Here is a 14,164-nt window from a genome sequence, read left to right on the forward strand (position 1 = left end):
TAGTGGGTTATGGAAGGGAAGGGGAAAAGGGACCAGGAGGGAAAGGGGGATGAGGAGAGAGAGGCAGGGGGGGAAAGAAACAGAGGGGGCAGAAGAGGAGAGGAGAAGCTGCCTCTTTAGGAGAGAGATGCAAAGGAATCTCAGGTGGGAAGCTGAAGGAAGATCCTCTTGCCTAGGCAGAAGGGGGTGGGGGGGTGCTTATCTCTTAAAGGGACAGAACAGACCATTACAGAAATTATGTCATATAACACAAGATAAATAAACCTTGGAGACATAATATAAAATAAAACAGGCCACCCACAAAAGTCCAGTATATCTAAAGTAGTCAGATTCATAGAAACCAGCAGAAGAACGGTGGTTCCAGGGTGAGAGAAATGGAGGGGGGTTTGTTGTTTAATGTGTACTGAGATTCATGACACATACAAACAGCTCTGAGCTCTGTCTCACAGCAACGTGAAGATAGGTTTCCATCGTAAACTTAAAAATGGTCACTATAGTAAATTTGATGTATTTCTTCCAGTGCTGACAGTAAACCCCAGGGCCTTGCACACAATACGCGTGTGCTCTACCATTGAACTACATCCCCAGCAGACAGGGCCTGCCAGTGTAGGACAAGCTGGCCTCAAACTTCTTGTTCTCCTCCTCAGCTTCCCAGGTACTAGGATTATAAGCATCCAACATACGTGGTGGTTTATGTGGGTGTTTTTAACCACAATAAAAATTATAAATGTAAGCCAGCAGTAGAGGCACACACCTTTAATCCCAGCACTCAGGACACAGAGGAAGGTGGATCTCTGTGAGTTCGAGGCCTGCCTGGTCTACAGAGCTAGTTCTAGGACAGGCAGGCTTGTTATACAGAGAAACAAACTCTGTTTTAAAAAACCAAAAATAAATAAATGAACCCATCATTTTGCATAATTAATATACAATAATAAAAAATTATAAAGAAGTGTTGAGGCTGGGCGAGATTGGGCCCACTTTTCATCCCAGCACTCAGGAGGCAGGAAGCAGGAGGATCTTGTGAGTTCAGAGCCAGCCTGGCCTCCATCACAAGCTCCAGGACAGCCAGGGCTACATAGAGAAATCCTATCTCTAAAAAAACAATAACAAAACAAACAACATCAACAACAAAAAATGTGTTGGGGATCAAAATAAAAATCCTGTCTCGAAAAACAAAAGAAAAAATCCATTCTGGAGTCACTCGTCATGGCACTCTTGACAGAATGAGTCTGCTTTACTCAATAACGGTTGTGCAGTCTTTCCTTACGTGTCTTCTAGGTTTTGAAAGAGTGTCCAAGTCGGTGAAAGAAAAGGTTTCACTGCCCTGTGGCTACAACTACTCTGTTGATGAGCTGGCCAGACTCCGGATCTACTGGCAGAAAGAGAGGGACGTGGTGCTGAGCTACGTCTCTGGGGATAAAGAAGTGTGGCCCCAATATAAGAACCGGACTTTACTTGACATCACAGACAACTTCCGTCTCATGATCCTGCGCCTGTTCCTGTCAGACAGGGGCACGTACACCTGTGTCGTTCAAAGGCAAGAAAGAGGGTCTTACATACGGAAGCACTTGGCTTCTGTGGAGTTGTTGGTCAGAGGTGGGTAGGAGTCTCTGATTTACTGATTTGTAATGTCCTGAAAGTCTCGTCTCTATTGATGTAGACGACAATTCTGTCAAAGAAGGTGGCGTCTCATTTTATATCTGAGGAGTGGGTTTCCAATTTTACAGAGAATCTAACTGATTGGTTCAAGGGGGAAAAGATCTATCAGTGTGCTTTTCTTGTCCTTGGATCACACAAGGTCACAGTAATCAGACCAGGTGCTAGAGTGGCCTAAAATGCCTTCTGATTCTTGGGAATGTAACTTGAATGTGATGTGCCTGTACTGTGAACTACACTTGAGAACTTCCTATCCCAGGTAACAAGTTAACTAGGTCACAGACTCTTGACCTTTCTGAATAATTTGTACCCCTACCTTTGTTCATAAACATCCTTATCTTCTCCTCTAAGAGTGGCCAAAACTCAAGTTACCTGAGTCATTTGAGATAAAAAGGACCATTTTTTTTTTATTTGAACTATGCATGTGGGGGTGGGTGGGTGGGTGTGCTTACAGTAGCCAGAAGGTGTTGGATCCCTGGGAGCCACCCAATGTGAGTGCTGGCAACTGAACTTGGGTGTTCTGCAAAAGTAAATTAAGTTGAACACTTTACTCAGTACTTGGACCTGCTGAGCCATTCCTCCAGCCCCAAAGGGCTAATCTTTAGACAGCTAACAGTCTGCCAAGAGCTTCTGAGCGGTGATTCTAAACAGGTTATCTTGTGGGAGGGCTCAGACACAAGGCCGAGGCTGTTGTGAGCTCAGTCAGGCGTGGAAACGATGGCTCTTACTGAGCTGACTGGTTCTCAGAAAAGTAGAACACAGAATGAATGAACCTGAGTTGTGACTTGGAACATAAGATGCTCAGACTTGTTACTCCAGGTTAAAGCCGGGATGTATGATTAATAGAAACAAAAGTAACATTTTTATGTTGCTATCAGTTTAGTAACTTGACTGAGTGGTATAAGCTAGTAAGTAGAAAATAAAAATGCCAACTATAAATAGCTCAGGAGCACATCAAACTTCATTTAGGAGCAAGGCCCATTTTTTATTTGTTTTTTCCTTTGTTTTATTTTTGGTTTTTGAGACAGAGTCTCACTATGTAGCTTTGACTGGCCTGGAGGCTTCCATCAAACTCGAAGATAATAATAATAATAATAATTATTATTATTATTATTATTTATTATTATTATTATTATTATTATTATTATTATTTTTGTTTAAAGTGACTTCCTCTCCAATAATATTAAGGGTTTTCCCTTTCCTGGTACCCTATCAGTACTTGCCCTTCCCCCATTTCTCCCACTACCACTATGCAGTTTTAGACGCGCTCCTTGGCAAGCTGATTTAAAAGAGAACATCTCCCTAAATACATCCTGTGTGCCAGGCTCCATGCTAAGTGGTTTCTAGTAATGATGTCATTTCCTCCCTTCAGTCCTGGAGCACGAGATTATTAACCCATCTTATTGATGAGCAAACCAAGACTAAAAGCCAATTAACCCACAGTCACAAAATAGACCTCAGTTGAAGAACTGCTCTTGGTGACCTCTGACCTCTGCTCATATGAGTTCTGTAGCCCTCAGACTTCTAAGAAGAAAGTCCGTTCTATGGACTGAAGTGGGGGTTTGAGTCCCACAGGATAGGGGAGGAGTTAAATCTTTAACGCCGGAGCGTGAGCAAGCAAGAGGTTCGGAGAAGTTTGCACACTTCGCTCTAAGCCTACTTAGTATCCTACTGAAGAACGTCAGATACACAAATGGAGTCAGCTCCAGGAGGCCTCTGTGTCCCTTCAAGGAATTGTTGTATTGATGCAGGAAGGAATTAATAAAATGTCATGGTTGAGATTACAGATTCAATATTGTACATTTGGGACATAGTTTTATCTGAATACAAGCCTTTTTTAAAAAAAAAAAAAGTTAGAAAGGGTCTTACACTTAGCCTAGGCTGGCCTGGTGGAACTCAATATATAGCCCTGGCTGGCCTCAAAATCCTCCTATCTCAGCCTCCAAAGTACACCCGAAGTTCAGCTGAACTTACTTTTTAAGAAGCAAGGGAACGCTGAGGGCAGACTTGGGGTGGTGGCTACTGCGGTGCTGAGGTTAGAGGTCCACAGGGGTGAGACCATATGAGTGGGTGTGGATGGGCTCCTGGTTCCTGGTTCCCAGGTTGGAGGTGGCTTCACCCATGTCCCGTACTAAAGAAACAGACAGGGCCGCCTGTGAGCCCCCAGTATCAGGATGGAAGAACAGAACAAGACAGACAGGTAAACAGCAGGCACAGCTCCTGGTGTTGAGAAATGGGGACTGCGGATCTCAGTTCTGCCACAGGGCTGTGGGTTCCCCACACCTGTTGGTGTAGAAAATAAAATTACAAACATCAATCCATCAGGTTAGTGCTAGTTAACTTCTTTTTTGTTTGTTTGTTTTGTTTTTTCCAGGCAGGATTTCTCAGAGTAGCTTTGGAGCCTATCCTAGAACTTGCTAAGTAGACCAGGCTGACCTCAAACTCACAGAGATCCACCTGCCTCTGTCTCCTGAGTGCTGGGATTCAAGGTGTGCACCACCACCGCCCAGCGCTATTTAACATTTTTTCATTTTGTTCGTTTGTTTTTTGAGACAGGGTCTCTCTAGGTAACATTGGAACTCCCTCTGTAGACCAGGCTGGCCTCAAACTCACAAAAATACACCTACCTTTACCTCCCCAGTGTTGAAATTAAAGGCGTGTGCCACCCTGGCGGGCTTTGGGCTTTTTTTTTTTTTTAGACAGGGTCTCACTCTATTTTCCAGGTTGGCCCCACACTTGTGGAATTCGAGCAAGCCTTCTCCCTCAGCCTAGGACACCAGGCATGCCCTACCTACCTACCCTTTTCACTTGATGCATTACCCTTTTAAATGGAAGTCCGACCTCCTAAGGTTGTCATACAGAGAAGAATGTCAGAGTTAACTGACAGGAACTCAGTGAGCATTCAGTTGTCTCATCTCCTCTTACAGTAGCAAACAGCACAACATTTATCCACATGAACCTATTGCTCTCTCTAAGAGCTTTCCTATCTCCTTCAAGCTGGGAGACAACAGACGTGACCAATTCAAGCCAGCTCTTTTACTAATGACTTATGCAGACTTGCAAATTCGACATTATTTTGTCATCCTTTTTGAAACCTGATCACTTATTTAACATGCGCACACAGATCTGTACCTGTGTATAATTGCATGCTTGTTCTATCTCCAGCTGACTACGCAATCCCTAATATAACTCACTTTGGAAATCCATCTGCGGACATTAGAAGAATAATGTGCTTCACCTCTGGAGGTTTCCCAAAGCCTAACCTCTCCTGGTTGGAAAATGGAAAAGAATTAACTGGCATCAATACAACAATTTCTCAGGATCCTGAATCTGAACTATACACTGTCAGTAGCCAACTGGATTTCAATATGACATACAACCACAGCATTGTGTGCCATATAGCATATGGAGACTCTCAAGTGTCAAAGAACTACACCTGGGAAAAACGTAAGCAACATTGCCCTGGAAAGTGTCTACCGTATAGTATCCAAAAGAATAACCCAGCCAGCTTCATTTTAGAACTGAACTCACTGACTCTGATGGTAACGTTAGTCATGTTAGACATTCAGGGTGTGTCGTTATGACTCGCTGACATCACTAGACAGGTAGTGGTGCTATTACTAGACTAATTTTATTTTCTTTTAATAAATATTCTAAAATTTATAGGCCTAATAACGGCTGTCTTTTCTGAAAGCACCAAATTTTGTCCTTCTTTATAATTTCCTGACTTTGGCATTTTCCCTTAGGATACCCAATCTCAATGGTCCCATGGCATCAAACCACTGTCTTTTTGGAATGGATTTTTGTTTTTAGAACTACTCATTCACTCTGAGTGTGGGGTCAGAGCACATCCAAAGCCCTAGGTTTGATCCCACCTACTGGTTCATCCAGAGCCAAGTCTGGTAAAGTTATGTGATAAGAGTCTTTAAGGACAATGGCTGTGGATGGGTGGGAAATAGGTCATTTTGAGTCAATAGCTTCCCTTATAAGTAGTAAACTTATGGAATTCCCTTTCTCTAAAGGTGAAATTATAAAATGAAGAAATTGTTTTGATATAAACATATGTATCTGAAATTCATGGCAGGTTTTCAGGGTTCTCAGATATTGGAATGCTCATCTAATTTGAAGGGCATTTGAATGAGTTTACTGAGCCCACTAGGGACTCTCCTCCCACCTCAGCTCCACTCTAAGGATGTCTTCTGTGTCTGTGCAGTACAGAAGCAATGCAGTGTGACAGTCAGTAGTACATGTGCATTTAATGGGAGCGGCGGCATGGCTTCTGCCTTCCTCTTTATTTCCAGTTGGCATAGCTCAGCGATTTGTTCTTTCAGATCTGACCTGGATTCTTTTAACTATGTTCTTCTGTAGGTAATAAGAAAATTTCCTGAGAACATTAGTCTCCAATACAAACCAAATTTCTGCATGATTTTAACACTCCGAACTCATTTCTTTGTCGCTTTTTATGGATTCTGAAATTTTACTTTAAAAAGTCTTGGCTCATAAAGTGGACACTAGTTTATTAATTTGAACTTCATTTTTACTTTAGAGAGCTATCACTAACAAGTTTTATGTAATTTTAAAAGTGGGGATTTAGTTTGGTCAGTCATTTTTGTAATATGGGTATATGTGAGAGTGCTGGAATGTTCCTGGAAGAATTCAGGCAGTATTTTAGACTTCACAGGTCATGCAGACTCATCGCGATGCACATGAATATGCACGCATGAGCATGGTCTCGCTGTGCAGCCCGAGTTGGCCTTGACCTCATTTTAACCTCGGCCTCCCTTAGTTCTGGAAAGAGAAATGAGCTACTGCACATGACTGGTTTCTAATTTCTCGGCTCAGGCCCTGTTGCTTTGACTGCTCGTGGGGTCTGCTTTTGTCGAGGGAGAGTTTTATTATTTTTTTAAGATAAATCTTATTTACTTATTATGTGTACAGTATTCTACCTCCCCCAAACTTAAGACTGGAGGGCAAAAACGAAATGAATCTGGAAGAGAATGTGAAGCCTCCTGAATCTTAAGGCAAGCACTCCATGGAGCATAAGAGTAGAGGTGGAGGATGTGAAGAGACCATGCAAGAGAAAGACAGGAGGTGTAATAGAGCTAGAGGAGAAAAGAGTAGGTCTGTCTGTTTATATTATGACATTGCTAGTAAGACTCATATCAGCTACAGAAATGAACTGTGGAGGTAATAGTGCTTTTAAGGTATCTCCTTAGAATCTTCCTTCTAATTTCTAATTTCTCAGCTCAGGCCCTGTTGCTTTGACGGCGAGTTAGCTCAGGCAATGCAAACACTTCATGTGACTTTTTTCATCTTCAGTATCTATCATTTGAATGTTCGCTGCTCACAGTATATTCTTGGTAGAATTGTGCAGGAGAGTGCTGACAGCTGTGTATCTGTGTATCTGGCATAGTCAAAGATTCTCCGCAGGTGAGCGAGCGGTGAAGAGGCACAGGATGGGAACCTGGCAATAGGCTGCACATTACAACTGATACTATGTTTTTTTCTCTCCACAGCCCCAGAAGCCCCTCCTGATAGAAATCCCATAACCACAATCTTAACTATTGGGCTAGGAGTCCCTTTTGCAATACTTATAGCAATCTACGTTCTGTGGAGTAAGTACTACCTTCATCATCGTGATTAACTCATGGAAGCCTAGACTCCGTCATGTGTCTCAGCACATCTTTGGCATCCCAGTCTAGTCTTTGATCATGTTTGCAGCAAATCTACAGGAACTTTAGATTCTTAATTATTTTTCTCATCAAATTCTGTCCATTCACCATAAAAAGAAAATCTTGGATCCCTACTGTATGCCTAGGATTCTCCGAGGCATTCAAATTCTGAAGACAGAAAGTCATGGTTCTTAATCTCTGCACTCGTGAGACTGAAATAGGAGGACAGACAGCGAGAAACTGGACTGAGAGACACAGGAACTTTGAGGCTATAGCAAAATCCTGTCTTAAAAGGGATGAGTGTATTTTAGTTCAGTTTTTGCCAATTTCCCATACTTTCTATTTTTTTTGGAGACATTGATGCTTTGGGCTACTTTGAAAGCAGCTCTGATGCTGACTGACACTCTCATCTCTGGATCTGGAGGAAAGGAATAATGACAAGGTTTAGAGGCGGAGTTTTTTCTTTGGTAGAGATCACTAAGACCTAGGAAGCTAGATGCTATAAATTGGTGCAGGACAATTCCGTATTCTGTCAACTATGTTTTAAATAAATTCTGATTGGCCAATAGCCAGGCAGAAAGTATAGGCAAGACAACCAGACAGGAAGTAGAGGTAGGGCAACGAGAACAGGAGGATTCTGGGAAGGAGGAAGCCCATTCTTCTTGGAGTCCTGCCCAGACACCGAAGAAGCAGAATGTGCCCTACCCTGCTGGAAAAGGTACCGAGCCATGTGGCTAACATAGATAAGAATAATGGGTTAATATAAGCTATAAGAGTTAATAAGAAGCCTGAGCTAATGGACCAATCAGTTTATAAATTATGGAGACCTCTGTGTGATTTTCTCTGGGACTAAATGGCTAGGGAACCAGGCAGACAGAAACCTCAGTCAACAATAAATGGCTTTTGCCAATCCTCAATTACTCAAAATATTTTTGCATCAATGAGGCTGTAGTTGGTTAGGGCCTGCCCTCAATCTCGGCGATTGACTAAAGAGGACTTTCTAGTTTAGACCTATGGCCATAATCACCCAGAAGCTATCAACTAGACTAGGAGTCACAGCCCCTGAGCAAATCAAATTAGAAGAGTAATATCTGCTGACTTTATAACCTTCAGCACACATAAACAAAAGAGTCAAAGCTCAAATAGATGTTACCAGACGCTATGCTATGAGAAGATCACCTTAAGATACAAAAGCTAGTGAACTCATAATGTTTCTAAAACAGATTAACTAATCTTACTCTCCAGTTCAGAGTCTGTCATTCTCACCACTGCTAGTACTGGCAATTGGGGTCCAAATAACACTTTGTTATAGTAGTATTTTACTACATCTGAGATGTTCACAAGAGGATGCTTCCTTATCTTTCCACAAACAACAACAACAGCAAGACATTTTTTTCAGGAATTGCCAACTGTCCCTGAAGATGGGAGGGAGGTATTGGAAACTCTCCTGGTTTAAGAACCATACTCTAGGTGTAAGATGTTTTGCTGAAATATACAGGCATAATTTATGGGATCCTCATCTGTTGTTATAATTTATGCTTCTCTTCAAGGATGTTTCAGAAGAAGGAATGAGGCAAGCAAAAAAGAAAACAACATCGTTTACCTGGGGCCTGTAGAAATATCAACCAAACAGAATGTCTGAAGGTAACCATCTATCTTCCTTTAACCCTTCTCGACCCACGTGGCATATGTGATACTATGTGGATCGTGAGGTAAAATCTCCTTTCAGCACTGTGCTAGCTGATCTTTTGGACAACTGAACACAAAATAGAAGAGAAAACCCTTAAATAAGGATTTCTCTCCATCAGGGTGCCTGCAAGCAAGTTTGAGCATTTGCTAGATTGACGATTGACAGGGGAGGGTCCAGACCACTATGGCTAATGCCATTGCTCAGCAGGTGATCCTGGATGATAGGAGAAAGGGGAATGGGAAAGATGGGGAGTGAGGTAGTAGACGGCATCCTTTCATAGCCTTCGCATCGGTTTCTGCTTCGTTTCTTGCTTGAGTTTCTACTTGCTTTACCTCGATGATGAGGGCTATAACCTATAAGATATAAACCTCCTCCCCCCGCCCCCAGATTTCCTTAGTTCAGTGCTTTATCACAATAACAGAAACCTAACTAGGACATAAATTGGTGCCAGGAGTGGGGTATTGTGTACTGACAGACCTGACCATGTTGTTATAGGGAGGATTGTGTGTACACATGGCTCAGTACTTATATACTTATAGAGTACTTATAGAGCACTTAGAGCTCTGGAAAAGCCATTGGTGCTTAATGCTCAATCCCTTGCTGCCTGTGGCATTGGGTGAGCTAGCCGGGGCAGAGCTGGAGAGCTCACCCTGGTGATGAGGTTGTAGGAGAGCTGGTGGACTAACCAAACTCAGCTACCACCCAGGCCCACATCCACAGCTATGAGTTGATCCATGTGAAGGAGCTGGTCCAGCGTATCTCTGTTGTTTTCTATGGCATGGTTTGCAATCAGTTCATGTGAAATGCCGAGTTACCAGCAGTGAAAACACACACTTTGGATTTGGTCCTATGAATACACATGAACTAGGACAGTGGAAGTCCTAAATGCTCTTCCAGCCAGTGGGGTGAACACAGCATTAGCTTCTGTGAAAATCACAGTTAACACCCGTCAAATGTGTGCGTTCCTAGAACTCCATGGTCTTTTATGGAAGAGAACACTGGGAGTGAATGTATGTCTTTCAAATTCAAAGCAAAAGTCAGGTTGGAGGCACAGTTCATAAGTCTACTAGTTCATATTGGACTGGCAATTTCCTTAGGCTAGTTTGCCTGTTTACATATCTGAGAAAGTTCTCATCTAAAATGAGATTATTTACTAAGTAGTAATCTATCTTCACATAAGTGACTGAGGTGATACTAGCCTTCCATAGAACTTCCAGATGCCTTGAAGTGGCTTTTGCTCCTTGGTGTTTCTTGATCTGCTACCAATAGAGAACTGAGAAGCAATACCCAAGAGGTCGCTAGGAGTACCGGGTGCTTAATAAACATTTGCTTGGTGAATATACTACATTTCATGCAATAAAAATTAGACTATTTTTATATTTTTTTATCAGGTATCTATTATGTTACCTCAAGTTGAGTATATAGTTAGCCTTGAGGTTTAAAACATAGTATTTTTCTCTCTTCAAATATTAGGGTTGAAATATTCATTTATTTCTTTTGTTCCCTCAGGTCTCACCTATATTTGCCACCGGCATCTTCTGTAAATGTCTTCAGGAATCTAAGACTACCCAGCAGTGCTTTGCAAACATGTGTTCTCTAGGCGACGCCTCTCCAGTGTTTTGCAGAAGACCAGAGAGGGATGTGACACATACTACAGTAGCCATGTAGATCTTGAGAAAGCAGTTTAGAGACTGAATTCTTTGTCTGGAAGGGACATTGGGGAACACTAGCACATCTGCCTACCATAGACCTGCACACGCACACACACATGCCTGGTGTTTAAGACAGGGTCTTACTCTGTTGCTCAAGGTGACGTAGAAGTCACTACGTGGCCCAGGTAGGTTTCAAACACGCAGCAATCCTCCTGCGCTAACTAGTGCCAGAATTACAGGTGTGAGCTACCACACTTGGTAGAACACTAGTTGTATTAACGAAGACACTGAGTGAGGCTCCAGGAGGGGACCTGAATTTTGAAGGTGAGTCAGAATCCAGACTTCCCGGCTCTATTGCTCTCAACCTTCCTCAGTTAGACCCTAAGCTCTGAGCTCATAGATAAGCTAATTTAAAATGCTGGTATTACTTGCCTAACATCTATGAGGTTCTAGGTGCTTTTTGTTTCTTTTTGGAGATAGGGGCCCTCTATGTAGCTCTGGCTGTCCTGGCACTCACCTTGTAGATCAGGCTAGCCTCAAACTCAGAGACCCATGTGTCTCTGCCTCCCTAGTGCTGGGATTAAAGGCATGTGCCACCACTGCCCAGCTGTTTGTTTTCCTAAGGCCTACTGGGCCTAGTGTAATTTGTAGGAAGTATTTTGGTATGTATACCCATACAAGGGTAATAAAAATATTAGTAATTTAGTAATTTTCAGTCTGCATTTTTTCATGTATTTTCCTTTCATTTTCTCGGGTTCAAGAGAAAACAGAATGATAAAACATAATTTTTTTCTGATATCTAACATGAATGTATGTCTTTCAAACCTCAAAGCAAAAGTCAGGTTGGAGGCACAGTTCATAAGTCTACTAGTTCATATTGGACTGGCAATCTCTTTAGGCTAGTTTGCCCCTTTACATAATACTTGAGAAAGTTCTCATTTAAAATGAGATCATTTACTAAGTAGTAATCTATCTTCACATAAGTGACTGAGGTGATACTAGCCTTCCATAGAACTTCCAGACGCCTTGAAGTGGCTTTTGCTCCTTGGTGTTTCTACCAATGGAGAACTGAGAAGTAATACGTAAATCAGACACAGTAGCACACACCTGTAATCCCAGCACTGGGGGGGAGGGGTGTTAAGGCAGGAGGATTGAATTCCAGGCAGCATGGGTTGCATAAGACCCTAAGACCCACCTTCTCTCTGACTCCCAAAGGAAGGGAAAGCAAGAAGTAGCCACTGCCGCTTCTACGTTGAAGGTTCCCTTTTCTCTGAAATCGGCATCCACAACTTACACAAGGGCAGGAGTGGATTTGACTTAAGGCAAGACAGTCAGATATTCTCATTTGAAAATTTGGAGGTGGACATCAAAAGGCAGCCAAGTCTCTCAATGTGGCTGGATGCGTAATTTTAAGGACTCTGTTGTACTGTCCAAGAAATGGGCCCATTTATATGGCTGCTCTCAGAACAAGTCACCAAAGAAGATAAAAGCAGTGGACTGGCAAGAAGCTGACAAAACATTGGAAGCAAACCCAAACAAGAGCGGGGAAGCTGCTGAATTTAACTGAGACTCAATGATCTTTAGGCTGACCAAATGAGACATCAAAAAGATAAAGTGATAGAAAGGAACAATCTATGGAGCAACTTAGGAAGTAAGCTGAATTAAATTATTGACTACATTTGATAAATGTTTTTTAGAGGTATACTTTGATTTTATTACTCAGGTATTTTTATGTTAAAAGTAAAATTATTTTTAAAGCGACTCTCTAGTTTTATGAATTTTTTTTGAAGATCTCGTCTGTGTAAAACAAGGAGTAGGATGACATTAACGATCTGTCATTTTTAAGGGGGTAATTATAGAAGACACGATTCATGAGAATGGCTCTAACACATAATTCACTGTGCCAATATACCAGTGTAGAGACTTTTATATCCTTACAGCTATGAATATTCATTATCATCCAAGTATTGTGCTAAAATTTTTTGTTGGGAAAAATTCACGCACAGACACATCCCTCCTCCTTATACATTTACCAACACAAAAGACTTTTGTAGCCGCCAAAGCTGTGGGAGTTCCTCCCAGCCAGCCAGGAAGCCATTACTTTTGGATGGACAACAGTTCCACTGTCAGATCCCTCCTTATATGATGAATTTGCTTGATGAGAAAAATCTCAGGATGCCGGAAACACACCTAACTGGAACATGCACTGGGCAGAGCATGGGGAAGTGTGAGGAGCTTCTGCACCTTCCTTACAGACCAGCCTCTGGGAACCAGCTGCTCTCCGTGACTGTCCAGCTGGGCTGTCAGGGAAGCCTCACAGGCGTGGTGATTACTTCTTAGCTCATCTCCCTAAACAGAGGTTGTGAGCTGGAACAGGAAGTGCCTGTTCTCTACTGGGCTAAAAACTTGTAGATGACCGGTCCTCATCCCCTAGAGGCCAACAGCCTTTGTGCAACTTTGCAACTCGTACAAAGATACTATCACTTGATGTAGGAGTGTTTCTATCTATCTGTTGTTTCATTGGTTAATTAATAAACTGCTTGGCCTGATAGGTCAGAACATAGGTGGGTGGAGTAGACAGAACAGAATGCTGGGAAGAAGGGAAGTGAGGCAATCGCAATGCCTCGCCTCTCTGAGACAGTCGCCATGAAGCCAGCCACCAGGTCAGATATGTTGAATCTTTCCCGATAAGCCACCACCTCGTGGTGCTACACAGATTACTAAATATGGGTTAAAGCAAGATGTGAGAGTTAGCCAGTAAAAGGCTAGAGCTAATGGGCCAAGCAGTGATTAAAAGAATACAATTTGTGTGCTGTTATTTCGGGTGTAAAGCTAGCCGTGTGGGAGCCAAGCAGGACGAAAAGCAGGCCTGCCCGCAGCTCCTCCTACAAACACTTGTGGTTTCCAGGATTCAGGAAGCTGTGTGTCAAGGACGAAATGCAAATATATACTTAATACTATCACACTCAAATCATCTCATTAAATACCTACTTTCAAACATATACTACCATACTTAGTGAAAAATCTGAGCCTCAAAGTCCAATGGGGCTGAGGCTCTAACTCAGTGGCTGCTCGCCTAGCATGCGCTAGACTCCAGGGTTATCAAACACTTTTCCTCTAAGTCACAGTTGCTGCGCTCCTGGCTGGCAAGGACAGTGAATGGTTTGTCCCTGGAGGCTTCAACTTTAGCACTGCGCTATGCTGTTGTTACAGACCTCGCTTCACCGAGAGAATGCTAGCAGTTTCTTCCCTCCATCCGATCCACAGGCTATATTCCAGGACCACAGTGGACGCCTGAAGCTGCACACAGGGCAGGGGTCTCAACACGGCGGTGATGCTCACTTTCCCTCAAAGGGCACACTGCGAGCCTGTCTCAGTGTGCGTGAGCTGTCAGCAGCGCTACCCTTGCACCCTGGAGCCACTGTTTTAACACAGGCACTGTCATTCCACAGACTCAATTTGATAACCAAGAGAAAGCGACGGATGGACAGATA

At 42.7% G+C, this 14,164-nt stretch overlaps 1 protein-coding gene across 1 annotated transcript in view; it reads left to right on the top strand.

Annotated features, from left to right (window-relative positions):
- Positions 1–12,431, top strand: part of Cd80 (CD80 molecule) — a 28,456-nt gene extending 16,025 nt beyond the window's left edge. Inside the window, exons 3-7 of the mRNA XM_038345865.1 lie at positions 1,279–1,596; positions 4,822–5,103; positions 7,173–7,271; positions 8,879–8,972; positions 10,528–12,431. Of these exons, the coding sequence (XP_038201793.1) occupies positions 1,279–1,596; positions 4,822–5,103; positions 7,173–7,271; positions 8,879–8,970 (791 nt within the window). The 3' untranslated portion in view covers positions 8,971–8,972; positions 10,528–12,431. The remainder of the gene's footprint in view (positions 1–1,278; positions 1,597–4,821; positions 5,104–7,172; positions 7,272–8,878; positions 8,973–10,527) is intronic.
- Positions 12,432–14,164: the final 1,733 nt, after the last annotated feature.

The sequence above is a fragment of the Arvicola amphibius genome, chromosome 10 (assembly GCF_903992535.2).
Source record: "Arvicola amphibius chromosome 10, mArvAmp1.2, whole genome shotgun sequence".
NCBI classification, from domain to species: Eukaryota; Metazoa; Chordata; class Mammalia; order Rodentia; family Cricetidae; genus Arvicola; species Arvicola amphibius.